We start from the raw sequence: 13751 nt of genomic DNA, 5'->3' as shown, positions 1-13751 counted from the left end.
TTTTCCATACCTTTTATCATTCTTGTTGCTCTTCTCTGAACCCTCTCAAGCATTTCCATGTCCTTCTTTAGGTACGGCGACCAATATTGGACACAGTATTACAGATGCAGGCGCACCATCGCACAATACAGCAGCATGATGACTTCCTTCGTTCTGGTTGTAATACCCTTCTTAATAATACCCAATATTCTGTTTGCTCTCTTTGAGGCTGCCGCGCATTGTGCCGTTGACTTCATTGTGTCCACCAGCACACCCAAGTCTTTTTCAAGGTTACTTCCCTCTAGTACTAATCCCCCCATTTGGTAGCTGAACATCGGATTCTTCTTTCCTATATGCATGACCTTGCATTTCCCCACATTGAAGTTCATCTGCCATTTATTCGCCCACTCTTCCAGTTTGTTCAGGTTCCTTTGTAGGTCCTCACATTCTTCCACGGTTCTAACCCTGCTACAGAGTTTAGTGTTATCCGCAAATTTTATAACTTCACACTTCATCCCCGTTTCCAGGTCATTTATAAATACGTTGAAAAGCAGAGGTCCGAGTACTGACCCCTGCGGAACTCCGCTCATGACCCTCCTCCAGTCCGAGTAGTGGCCCTTCACTCCAACCCTTTGCTTAACCCATCTGTGCACGTCCCCTTCCACCCCATGGTTCCACAGCTTCTTAAGTAGCCGCTTAAGGAGCACCTTGTCAAAGGCTTTTTGGAAGTCAAGATAAATGATGTCTACGGGTTCCCCTTGGTCCATCTGGCTGCTTACCCCCTCAAAGAAGTGCAGCAAGTTTGTTTGGCATGATCTTCCTTTGCAGAAGCCAAGTTGGCTCGCTTTCATTAGCCCATTTATATCAATGTGCTCATAGATGCTGTCCTTTATCAGTGCTTCTACCATCTTGCCCGGAACCGATGTCAGACTTATTGGCCTGTAGTTTCCCGGGTCTCCTCTTGATCCTTTTTTAAAGATAAACATTTGCTATCCTCCAGTCCTCCGGGATCTCACCAGTTTTCAAGGATAGATTGCAAACTTGTTGGAGTATTTCCGCTATTTCGTTCCTTAGTTCTTTTAGTACCCTTAGGTGGATCCCATTCGGGCCTGGTGATTTGTCACTTTTCAATCTGTCTATCTGTCGGAGGACATCCTCAAGGCTCACCTCTATTGTCGACAGTTTATCTTCTTGGTCACCATTGAAGATCTCTTCGGGTTCTGATACACTGGATGTATCCTCGCTTGTGAAGACTGACGAGAAGAACTTATTTAACCTATCAGCTACCTCTTTTTCTTCTTTTATCACTCCCTTTCTGTCTTCATCATCCAACGGTCCTACTTCCTCCCTCGCTGGTTGCTTCCCTTTAACGTATTTGAAGAATGATTTGAAATTTTTTGCCTCCCTGGCCAGTCTTTCTTTGTAATCCCTTTTCGCTCTCCTAACCACTCTGTGACCTTAATGTAGTTCCTGCTATCCTCCATTTGAACTAATGTTTATGGCTCATCTCAAGTATCATACTTGGAAAGTTGTTTTTCTTATTTCACTTACTTCTGCCAGAAGAGTAAGTGAACTTCAAGCATTAGTGGCAGATCCACCAATCTCTGTGTTCCACCATGACAAGGTGGTTGTTCGTACACATCCAAAGTTTCTGCCAAAAGTTGTCACTGAGTTTCATCTCAATCAATCGTGCTTCCAGTTTTTTTCCCTAAGCCTCACTCTCACTCAGGATAAGCGGCTCATCATACTCTGGATTGCTAGTGAGCTTTGGCCTACTATCTCAACAGAACAAAGCCACATAGATCATTCCTCAACTTTTCGTCTCCTATGATCCTAACAAGTTGGGGCATCCTATTTCCAAGAGAACGATTTCCAACTGGTTGGCTTCCTGTATATTGTTCTGTTATACTCAGGCTGGACTGCAACTGGAGAGTCACGTGACAGCCCTAAAAGTTAGAGCTATGGCAGCTTCAGTAGCTTTCCTTAGATCTACCCCTATTGAGAAAATATGTAAAGCTGCCACCTGGTCCTCGGTTCACACATTCACCCCACATTACTGTCTGGAATCTTTCTCAAGATGGGATGGGCACTTTGGCCAGTCAGTATTACAAAATTTATTTTCCTAAAGGCCAACACTCCTACCATCCCATTCTGGTTAGCTTGGAAGTCACCCACATGTGTGAATATGCTGCCTGCTTGTCCTGGGGTAAAGCACAGTTACTTACCATAACAGGTGATATCCAGGGACAGCAGGCAAATATTCTCACAACCCACCCACCTCCCTGGTTGGCTTCTTAACTTGCTTACTGAACTTAGGGACCGCGATCCTACGTCAGGCGGGAAGGCACTAACGTATGCGTGGTGCGGGCTATCATGAACTTTCTGAAAGTCTTAAAGTGGTGATGCACTTTTAATGTGTTCCGTACCAAGGTTCCGTCGGTGACATTACCCACACGTGAGAATATCTGCCTGCTGTCCCTGTATAACACCTGTTACGGTAAGTAACTGTGCTTTTCATCACCAGTGATAACACGGCCCAAAACATCTTGCCTCTCCAAAAGGTCTTGGCAAACTTTGATTCTTCTTTGCTTTTGTTCATCAATGAGCTCGTTTAGAACAATTTTTGCACACACCTTTCTCATGCCACGATTTTCAGTTAAGATTTTCCTGTTTCTATGTCAAAACACTTGGTCTCTTGTCAGCCAACAATTTTGATGCACAATTCAACAAATTTTTGCAATGTTTTTGTCACGTTTTCTCATTAATGGCCACACTGACCTCTCCATCAGTGACGCTTTTTCTCCCCTCAGAAAAACGTTTAATCCATTTGTACACTGCTGTTTTCTTCATGGCAATATCTCCCTTAAACTTGGACTAACATGACCTTGATTTCACTTCCACTCTTGCCAAGTTTAGAAAGAAATTTAATATTTGTTGCTCTAATTCAAGCTCTGACATTCTCACAACAGCACACAAAAACACGCAACAACAATAATGAACGCCACTCAGCAAGATACCGCCACACGTCGACATAAACACAGATGTAAAACACTGCTATACCAAGGTTATGAAACTTTACCGAGTTGTTTGTACAGTGTTGCCAACATAAGCACATGGCGGCAAGTTTGCAAACTTAATAGTCGGGCTTTGTATGACTGTATTTTATCAGAACAATTGCTCTCTGGTTATATCTTTTGTGTTGTGTCTGTCAAGTAAATCTGCCTAGAAGAAAATCCTAAACACAAAGGGTTCCTTTTATCAAGCCACACTAGCGGGGTTAGCGCGTCAGACATTTCATCACGCGCTAACCCCCGCGGCCGGCTAAACAAATAACGCCTGCTCAATGCAGACGTTAGCGGCTAGCGTGGCAGGCGGTTTAATGTGCGTTAAACTCCTATCACAGCTTGATAAAAGGATCCCAAAGTTTATGCAATTAATTTTCTACCAAAAGAAAATTTTCTTTGTTATCAAATGTATTTGTATTACTAGAATCTTTTTCTGTCTGAATCTGTATTCATCTCTTTACAGTTCAGTAAAATCTGGAGTTCTACCTCCCCTATAATATGTTCAAGTTGATGTTCCTTGTGGGTCCTTGAGTGGCCAGCATATGCATCAAAGTAATGTATACTTATATAATGTCTTACTATATTTTACAGGTACGAAAGACTTTCTTTACTTTAGCATTTTGTGACTTTTGCCGAAAGCTGCTTTTCCAAGGATTTCGCTGCCAGACTTGTGGCTATAAATTTCATCAGCGCTGTAGTACAGAGGTGCCACTCATGTGTGTAAATTATGATCAGCTTGAGTAAGTAAAATCTTTCCTTATGTCCATTTACTAAACTTCAGTAGGAGAGCTGTAGTTCATCCCAGAACAAGAAATGATATCACCTAGGTAGCCTGTTCTTCATGAATAAAGGTTGTTGATTGATGGCTGGCTGGCTGAACTCATGTTCTGACTGATAAAGCATTTTACACACTGGACTGTACATAATCAGAATTGCTGATAACATTTTCCATCCTATTATAGCTAGCAACATATATAGCAAATTATTTACAAGCATTGGGAATATTTTTAATGGGGTCAATATTCAACAGCATTTATCTGGTTGATTCTGAGAATTAAACAGATAAATGCCTTGGATTTAAAATTACATTCTCTCTGACCAATTAAATATATCCCTTGTCACAACATGGGCTCCTGATAAGTGCAGTGAGCCTGGTTCACAGCGACTGATATTGCTCCAAGCGTTCCTTCCAACCAAAGAATCCTTCAGGCCAATCCTTCACCCCTGCTTTGCCTATTTTCCCTCCTACATCTATAGGGTATGACAAATTTAGCTCTCCTCCTAGCTTAGTCACAAGGTGGTCTAGGAAGAACAGTAAAACCCTATGCAGGAGAGCTAACCAGGTTGGCTCTGCCGAGTATGACAGCGCTGACCTCCCTTGCACCAATACTGATGAGCCAAACAATGATTGCCAGGGAGAGTTGAGGCCAGCTGTAGGTTACGCTACCAAGCCTGCTGTAAGTTCACATAAGACTTCAGGAGCCTGGAAACTACATCTCCCAGAAAGACAGAGAACCAACAGGAAGCTGTCACATGACCAATCACAGCTGCAGAGGGAGCTTCTCCCTTCCCCCTCTTCAGAGCAGGGAGGGGTGGCTTGGAGCCAGTTAAAATGAGGCAGCTGAGAACTAGAGGGGGGAGGAGCAGAGAGGCTGGGAACGGGAGCCTGAGAGGCAGCAAGACTTACCTCCCCAGCTGTATGCTGATGAGGGGGAAAAGGACTGTGAGATGGTAGACATTTCAGAGGTGTCTGATCCTACCATTGAGAGGCAGCTGGAAAGCTGGGAACCCATGGACATTGGTGTGCCAATTATTCCTAGTGGGAGATTGGAAGCAATGGACACAAGCTAAAAAGGTTGGAAGTACTTTGCTATTTTTGATGCTTACCTGTTTTCTTAAGGTTTTGGGACTAAGTTTGCTTTGTGTTCAGAATTGCTTAAACTTCCCAGAGCTAGGCTCTGAAGAATGCTTTCACATAGTTTGGTGCCTTGAACTGCCTAAACATTTGCAAACTAAGCAGTTTTCCTCCTCTCCACACAGCTGGAGGCTAATTAGCTGTAGATAAGCTTCTGCAGGGAACGTCAGTCACGGAGCAGCTCCGTTTGTATGAGTTCCCTAGCCTCTGGAAGGATTCCAAGTTTAGCAGTTTACATTTTGGTTTTGAAAAGTTTTATTTTTCATGCAGCAAGTATTTTGTGTGCTTCTCCCTACTGCTCCTTCATAGGAAGAGAGCATTGCTAAAACTATCTTTACCATTTAAGGCTGGTGAAGAGGATTGAGTTGCAAAGATCAAAGCCAAGCCCAACATTCTGGTATGTGTTTGTTTTTCTATTTTTGAAATAAGAATCAGGCTATTGTTTGTGAAGCCAGGTTGGTCCAGCCAGGTTGGTAAGATTAATTTATGTAGTTAAGTCTGTTTGCAGTTATAACAGGTCTGAGAATGCATAAATCTCTGAATATACAGTTAACTTTAACCAAATATAACCCATTGAGTATTACCTCCAATACTTAAAGCTGAAAAGTAAAGCAGTTTAACTACAGAAGCTCTTTCTTGATGCTATCTATGTCTAACTGCTTTGCTTAATGATTTCTTGCTTTTGGGGCAACTTCTTAGCTCAGTATAATTTGCTTCTTAGTTCATAGTATACAGCAGGGGTGTCCAACCTTTTGGCTTCACTGGGCCGCAATGGCCGAAAAAATGTTTCTGGGGCCGCACAAACATGCAAACGCTGAAGCAAAACAGAGGAGGGAGCCGGCAAGATGGTAAACACCCGGGGGCAGCAGAGGAAAACACTGTATCGCTCTCAACCGGGGCCGCACAAAATACTTCACGGGGCCGCAGGTTGGACACCCCTGGTATACAGTATTCTTCACTGTAAAGCTTGGGAGCAAGTGGCAGCTCCCATGAACCCTAAGTTCTAATCTAGTCTTCAATTTCTGGATCGCCCTATGCCTAAATAGGTTCAAGGTGATTTACAAATAGGAGGCTTATTCTGTGAAAAGGAAAGTTACAATTCCTAAGTACAGAATATGTGGTCTACAGCAGCGGTCTCAAACATGCGGCCCACGGGCTGCATGTGGCTCTCCAGGTTTTATTTGCGGCCCGCGGTCTGGAGGCATCATTCTCTTCCTTTTGGAGCAGCAGCCGGCTCGTTCGTTCAAAGCCGCGGGTTGGCGGCTCCTTGCGCTATCCACTCCTGCATCGGAAGCCTCTCTGATGTCACAACATCAGAGAGGCTTCCGACGCAGGCACGGATCTCGCAAGGAGCCGCCACCCGCGGCTTTGAACGAACCAGCTGGCCAGACACGCTGCTGCTCCAGTGGTGTACCAAGGGGGGGGCGGTCCACCGTTCTCCCTAGAGTGCGGCTCGCGGCTCATCTAGAGCAGTGGTGCCCAACCTGCTTCCCTTCCCTTCTCACTGCTGCCATCGGGGATCAGGCCAGCACTGTGTTCTTTGATCTTCCTGCTTCTCTTCCCTGCGGGGCCGACCAACTCTCGCGGCCCGACGTCAATTCTGACATCGAGAGGACGTTCTGGCTAGCCAATCACTGCCTGGCTGCCCGAAACGTCCTTTCCGACGTTAGAATTGACGTCGGGCGGCGAGAGTTGGTTGGCCCCGTGCAGAAGAGAAGCAGGGAGATCTCTGCCTGTTCCCGATAGCGGCAGCGGCAGCAGCCTATTCTGCGGCGGCGGTGGCATGGGGGAGGGCAGGAAGGAAGAAAGAAAGAAAGAAGGTGGGGTGGGGACAGGGAGCCAGAAAAAAAAGCAAAAAATGGGGCATGGAGGAAGGAAGAAAGAAGGAGGGGGGACAGGGAACCAGAAACAAAGCAAAAAATGGGGCACGGAATCAGAGAAAGACAGACATAGAGAAAGAAAGAAAAAGTTGGGGGAGGGAATGAGGTCTGGAGGAGAGGAAGCATACAGGAGGCTGAAAGAAGGGAAGAATAAAGTGCAACCAGAGACTGATGAAATTACCAAACAAAGGTAGGAAAATAATTTTATTTTCAATTTAGTGATTGAAATGTGCCAGTTTTGAGAAAGAAAAGATATTGAACTTTAAATGTGAGTGCTGCAGAAAAAAATAGAGTACTTGGAGGGCCGCTGAAAAAATAGTTAATGTCTTATTAAAGAAATGACAATTTTGCATGAGGTAAAACTCTTTATAGTTTATATATCTTTCCTTTTAACTGTTAAAGGAAAGTTTTATAAATTATAAAGAGTTTTACCTCATGCAAAATTGTCATTTCTTTAATAAGATTAACTATTTTTTCTGCAGCCCTCCAAGTACCTACAAATCCAAAATGTGGCCCCGCAAAGGGTTTGAGTTTGAGACCACTGGTCTACAGTGAGGTTATCCTAGGGATGCAAGAGTAGTAAATGAACATTTCATCAAAGAGAGATGTTGAGCTTCCTCTCTCTTTCTCCAGTATACATGGTCCCTTACCTTCCCAAGAGGTTTGCTGCTGGTATGCTTTTAATTTTACCTGCATTTCAAAGCTCTGAAAGAATCTGAGGTAAAGATACGTGAACTACCATGCTATTCCAATGTGTCATTGAAAATGCAGGAATTCAGATGCCTCTCCAGCCTTAGGTCCGTGTCCCTGGTGTATGCCTATCTCTCCAGCTGTAGGTCCGTGTCCTCTGTGTACTTCCATCTTCCCTCAACCTGGTGATGACTTGCATCTTCTTGTGGGTTCCCTTTGCTGTTTCCAGGTGTCGCTGCTGTGTCACCCATTTCTTCCTTGTGGTTGACCTCCAGGTGGTCCTCACTCACTGTGGGTGTGTCCCAGCAGTTCCACTGTTGCTGGTGATTCTCCATGGCATCTCTGTATGCCTCCTCAATGAACTTCTCTAACTCTCGGACTTCTTCCTCAGTGGTGTCCTCCGTCTTGAAGTTGTCTGCGTTTCTGTCCTCCTCCACTGCTCGAAGTGCCTCTAGTGCCAGTATTCTGCCTTCCAGGAGTCTAACTTGTTTCTTCAGGCGCTCCAGTTCCCTGCATCGAGTGCATACATAGGACCGCCTCCCAGAGGGGAGGTAGTTATACATATGGCAAACTGTGCTGAAAACTGGGTAGCTCAACATCCTGCTTCCGTCCACTGCTTCCATTGCTGTCCGCTTGCTGGTCCGTATGAAGTGGCTTCTCCCTGCTTGCTGGTGTGGCTGCTGGTGCCTCCCCTCTGTTCTGCTTGCTGGTGTGGCTGCTGGTGCCTCCCCTCTGTTCTGCTTGCTGGTGTGGCTGCTGGTGTCTCCCCTCTGTCGGTGTGGCTGCTGTGGTTGTCCTTCTTAAGGCCTTTCACAAAGGTGCTCTCGCTAAGGTGAGCGCCTTTAACGCTCACCTTTGATGCGCGCCGAATGGCTGCGTGCCATTGGCCCCTCCCCTTTTAAGGGGGAGCTCTGGATCCGAGCACCGATGTCAGAGGGGTGGGCGGAGCTACTTCTCGCCGTGGGCCCCTCTCGCTTGCCTTCTCCTCTTGCCCTTCTCCTCCTCCTCCCCTTGCTCTGATATGCAACTGCTGGTTTGCTTTTTTCACTCCTGTTGCCTCCTGACTTCTCCCTGCTGTGGAGAATCCTCCCTGCACTATTCCGGAGGTGCTTTGTTAACCTTGGGTACTGATAATTTAGAAGTAATTTAGTGGTAGTCTTAGGTCTATCTGCACTAATATGCCCAGGATTAGATCTGTTTAATATAAGAATATAAGAATTGCCATACTGGGACATGCTCAGTATCCTGTTTACAACAGTGGCCAACCCAGGTCCCAAATACATAGCTAAATCCCAAGTAGCAAAATAGATTCTATGCTGCTTATCCTAGGAATAAGTAGTGGATTTCTCCAAGCCATCTCAATAGTGGCCTATGGACTTCTCTTTTAGGAAATTATCCATACCTTTTTTTAAACCCCACTAAGCTAACTGATTTCATCACATTCTCCAGCAACGAATTCTGGAGTGTGTGGCACAGTAGTTAGAGCTACAGCCTCAGCACCCTGGGGTTGTGGGTTCAAACCCCATGCTGCTCCTTGTGACCCTGGGCAAGTCACTCAGTCCTCCATAGCCCCAGGTACATTAGACAGATTGTGAGCCCACCGGGACAGATAGGGAAAATGCTTGAGTATCTGATTGTGAAACCACTTAGATAATCTTGATAGGTGCTATATAAAAACCTAAAACTTGAAGAAAAAACCCCCCCAAAACCATGTGAAGAAATATTTTCTCCAGTTTGTTTTAAATCTACTACTTAGTAGCTTCATCGTATGTCCCCTAGTCCTACTATTTTTGGAAAGAGTGAACAAGCGACTCACATCTACCCTTTCCACTCCACTCATTATTTTATAGACCTTTATCATATCACCCCTGAGCCACATTAGCTTCTCATTATCATTTTTGTCATCCTTTTCTGTTATATAATTCTGTTATATAATTTTTTAGATAAGGTGACAAGAACTTCACATAGTATTCGAGGTGTGGCTGTACCATAGAGCAATACAAAGGCATTATTTTCATCTTTGTTTTCCATTCCTTTCCTGCTAATTCCTAACATTCTATTTGCTTTCATAGCAGCCGCCATATATTCAGCAGAGGGTTTCAACGTATCCTCAACAGTGACACCTAAATCCTTTTCCTGGGCAGTGACTCCTAACACAGAACCCAGCATCACATAACTATAGTTTGGGTTCCTCTTTTCCACATACATCATTATGCACTTGCTCACATTAAATGTCATCTGCCATTTTGACGCCCAGTCTTCCAATCTCACAAGGTCCTCTTGCAATTTTTCACAATCCTCTTGCGATTTAACAACTTTGAACAACTTTGTCATCAGCAAATGTAATTATCTCAATAGTTATTCCCATTTCTAGATCATTGATAAATATTTTAAAAAGCAGTGGTCCCAGCACAGACACTTGGGGAACACCACTATTTACCTCTCTCCATTGACAATATTGACCATTTAAACCCACTCTCTGTTTTCTGCCTTTCAACCAGTTACCAATCTATAAAAGGACATTACCTTCTACCCTATGACTTTCTAATTTCCTCAAGTCTTTCATGAGGTACTTTGTCAAATGACTTTTGAAAATCCAAATACACAATATCAACCGGTTCACCTTTGCCCACACGTTATTCACCCCTTCAAAGAAATGCAGTAGATTGGTGAGGCAAGATTTTCCTTGACTGGGGCAAGATGGCGACTGAGCAGGACGTATGAGTGTAGGCTCCAGCTCCTGTGGTATAATTTTCCTCACAATTCTTGTTACCTATTTTCCTGATGCCTATAAGAAGAGGGAGATCAAGGAGTAACCTTCCACTCCTTTCTACTACATCAACACTACGTCAAACTTCTATAACAGGGGTGCCCACACTTTTTGGGCTTGCGAGCTACTTTTAAAATGACCAAGTCAAAATGATCTACCAACAATAAAAAAAATTTTAAAAACCCACAAAGCACACTGAAAGGCAGAGAAAATGTTAATTATCATTCATATTCCGGGTTTTTTTCAAAGAGGTCAAGGCAGATGACTCTATGCAATGTCATCTCAATAACAACCATACAAAAATAGACAAATATAGCCCCTCCCTTTTTACTAAACCACATAGCAGTTTTTAGCGCAGGGAGTTGCGCTGAATGCCCCACGCTGCTCTCGACGCTCATAGGCTCCCTGCGCTAAAAACCGCTATTGTGGTTTAGTAAAAGGGAGCCATAGTGCAAAATATAGACAGCAGATATAAATTCTCAAAACAGACACATTTTGATCACTAAATTGAAAATAAAATCATTTTTCCTACTTTTGTTTGGTGATTTCATGAGTCTCTGGTTGCACTTTCTTCTTCTGACTTCTTCTCACTTCACTCTGGCTGCACTTCTTCTGACATCTTCTGATTTCAGCCCACTCCTTCTTTCAGCCTCCTATATGCTTTCTCTCTTCCATACCTCATTCTCTCCCCCAACTTTTTCTTTCTTTCTCCCTGCCTCCTGTTCTTTCTTTCTCTCTCTCTCTCCATGCCCACTTTCTTTTTGTCTCCCTGCTTGCCCCCTTTGTTTCTTTCTCCCTGCCCTCCCCCAAGCCACTAGGTTTGCTGTCGCCACCAGGGAACAGGCCTCCAAGCCACCGCCCACCAAGCTCTGCATGCAGAAGCCTTGCACTGACCAGCATTCTGCTCCCCTTCAATTCTGATGTCGGAGAGGAAGTTCCGGGCCAGCCAGGCAGCGATTGGCTGGCCCAGAAATTCCTCTCCGATGTAAGAATTGATGTCGGGGAGAGGAATGCTGGTCAGCATGAGGCTTCTGCAGGCCCAAATCTCTGGATCCCCAGGGCCAAGGAAAAGAAAAGAAAAAAAGCCAGTCTTCCATGAGAGCCGTTCCAGTCTCTTTTTAGCACGACACTCAACTTCCCATTTTCAGGCTCAAGACGTCAGAGCAGCAGCAGCAGCTCCGGCATTTTTGGGCAGAGCACCTCCTGCTCCCGACCGCCTTTCTCCAGTCTGGCTTGTCAATTCCGCCAGGGGCAGCCGGCGCTCAGCTCTCAAGGGTCGTGACTTCCCTAGACCTCCCTCCCGCCTTCTCCCGAAGGAAGTGACATCATCCCCCAGTCGGACGACGGGTTCTGGCAGTCGGGCAGGAAGGGCGCAGCAAGAATGAGTGTGCATGGGGAACCTTGGGGAGATTCCGGTGGGGAACCTTGGGGAGAGGAAGGCTGATCGGCCGGCCGATTGGAACGGCAACACGAGATCGACTGGCGTTGCCTTCCCGATCGACCGGTCGATCGCGATCGACGTGTTGGGCACCCCTGTTCTATAACATCTTTTACAGTACCTTCAACAACGTTGGGCATATTCGCTGCTGTGCCGCAGGGAAGACACAGCTTGGAAGGCGATTTCTTGCTTAGCCCATTGGGACAAGAGCCTCCCCCAGCTTCTGGAGAGGCAGTGGAGGCGTACCTTCGGATGGAAGACTCTTGCAATCTCACGAGACGGAAGGCAAACCCGGAAGGAGAGACCTCGATGCTTGTAGAGGCATCGCTGCTTAGCGGGGGAGATGACCCAAGGAGAAGTGGTGGTGAGCTCGGCAGAGAAAAGAGCCTAGGAGGTTTCCTACGGCTCGAACAAGAGCAGTCTCAATTGCCTGACATCGAGAATCAAAATAGGAGCTTGAATTTGAGATTTCTGAATTTTCCGTTTCCTAAATTTATATCTCTGAGGGAAATTTTTAAGAATTTCCTGATTACTATATTGAAAGTTCCTGGATCCAGTTTTCCTCCAGTACAAAAACTATATTTTCCGAAAAGGACTTTTAAAGACAAGAATGAAGTTGGAGAAGAGCAAGATGTAACAGCTTTACTGGAATCATCAAACATTGAGTTCACTGGTCATGCAACATTGTTGGTTACCTTTGTCTTTCTACAAGACAAAGAGTTGGTCCTAAAGTTGTACTATAGCTTGAAGCAAATTTCCTATTTAGGTGAAAGAATATATATTTTCCCGGACGTTTCTAAGTGGACTCAAGCTAGGAGAAAGGAATTTCTAGTCTTTATTTAGGTGCTTTATTTCTGTTGAGATAACCATGTAAACGTTTTATTTCCTATCAGGATGTTAGATATATATTTTATGATCCAGTTCAACTTTGTTTCATTGATCCAGTTCAGCTTCGTTTCTTTCTAGAGGGAAAGGGGATTTCATTTGCAACCTAGGGGAAAATGGTGTAATGATCAAGTCAGTTAGAATGTTGAAAGGATTTGCTCAATTTCAATAAGAACATAAGAACATAAGAAGCGCCATCAAGTCCGGCGATCCGCACACGCGGAGACCCCGCCAGGTGTACCCTGACATAGTTTTGGTCCCCATATCGCTCCAAACTTCTCATAAAGAGAAGTGCATCTAGCCTACCCCTACCCATGTCACTTCATGCCACTCATAATAATAATAATAATAATAATTTATTTCTTATATACCGTCAAAGCCATAGAAGTTCGAGGCGGTTTACAGTGAAGAAGAGCTGGACAATCAGCGAATGGGTACAATCAGAGAAAAGGTACAATCAGCAAGTACAATCAGTAAGTGGAACAATCAGCAGAATAGATACAATTAATAAAGGTAAGAAGTGGGGCTGGAGCAATGTAAGGGTCAGGAGAAGGTGAGCGGGAAGGGAGGAGAAAGGAGGTCTAGGGGGGAAGGGTAGGGTAGGAGTCTTGGGTTACAAATCGGTTAAATAAGATTAGTTTTTAATAATTTTCTGCAGTTTAGGTAGGATGAAGAGCGCGAGAAAATATTACACAGCCAGTCATTTAGATGACCTGCTTGGAAGGCAAGAGTTTTGTTCAGGTGTCTTTTGTAACGGCTGAAGAGATGGCTGAAGAGTTGAGCTTTGCGAGTGGGTCTGGATGGACGATACATGGTAAAGTGGGGGACCATGTATAAGGGGGCTGAACCATGGATGGATTTGAAACAGAGGAAGGCAAACTTGAACAGCACTCTCGCCTCCAGGGGCAGCCAGTGTAGTTTTAGGTAGTAGGGAGTAATGTGATCCCATTTTTTCAGCCCAAAGATCAGTCGAATTGCTGAGTTTTGGATGATACGTAGTTTTTGAGTAGTTTTTTTGAAGGAACCCTGGTAGATAATGTTGCAGTAGTCGAGTAAGCTCAGGATGGAGGATTGGACCAGTAAGCGGAATGAGGGAGCATCAAAGTATTTTCTGATGGTTCTTAATTTC

The 13751-nt window shown here is 44.8% G+C and overlaps 1 protein-coding gene across 6 annotated transcripts in view; it reads left to right on the top strand.

Annotated features, from left to right (window-relative positions):
* Positions 1-13751, top strand: part of BRAF (B-Raf proto-oncogene, serine/threonine kinase) — a 1024017-nt gene that overhangs the window by 365675 nt on the left and 644591 nt on the right. For all 6 annotated transcript variants that reach the window (XM_033958817.1, XM_033958818.1, XM_033958821.1 and 3 more), the window contains one exon: positions 3636-3784. In XM_033958817.1, coding sequence (XP_033814708.1) covers positions 3636-3784 — 149 coding nt within the window. The remainder of the gene's footprint in view (positions 1-3635; positions 3785-13751) is intronic.

This window comes from Geotrypetes seraphini, chromosome 9 (genome assembly GCF_902459505.1).
Source record: "Geotrypetes seraphini chromosome 9, aGeoSer1.1, whole genome shotgun sequence".
NCBI classification, from domain to species: Eukaryota; Metazoa; Chordata; class Amphibia; order Gymnophiona; family Dermophiidae; genus Geotrypetes; species Geotrypetes seraphini.
The sequence above is the reverse complement of the archived record's forward strand: the minus strand, read 5'-3'. Positions and strand labels throughout refer to the sequence as shown.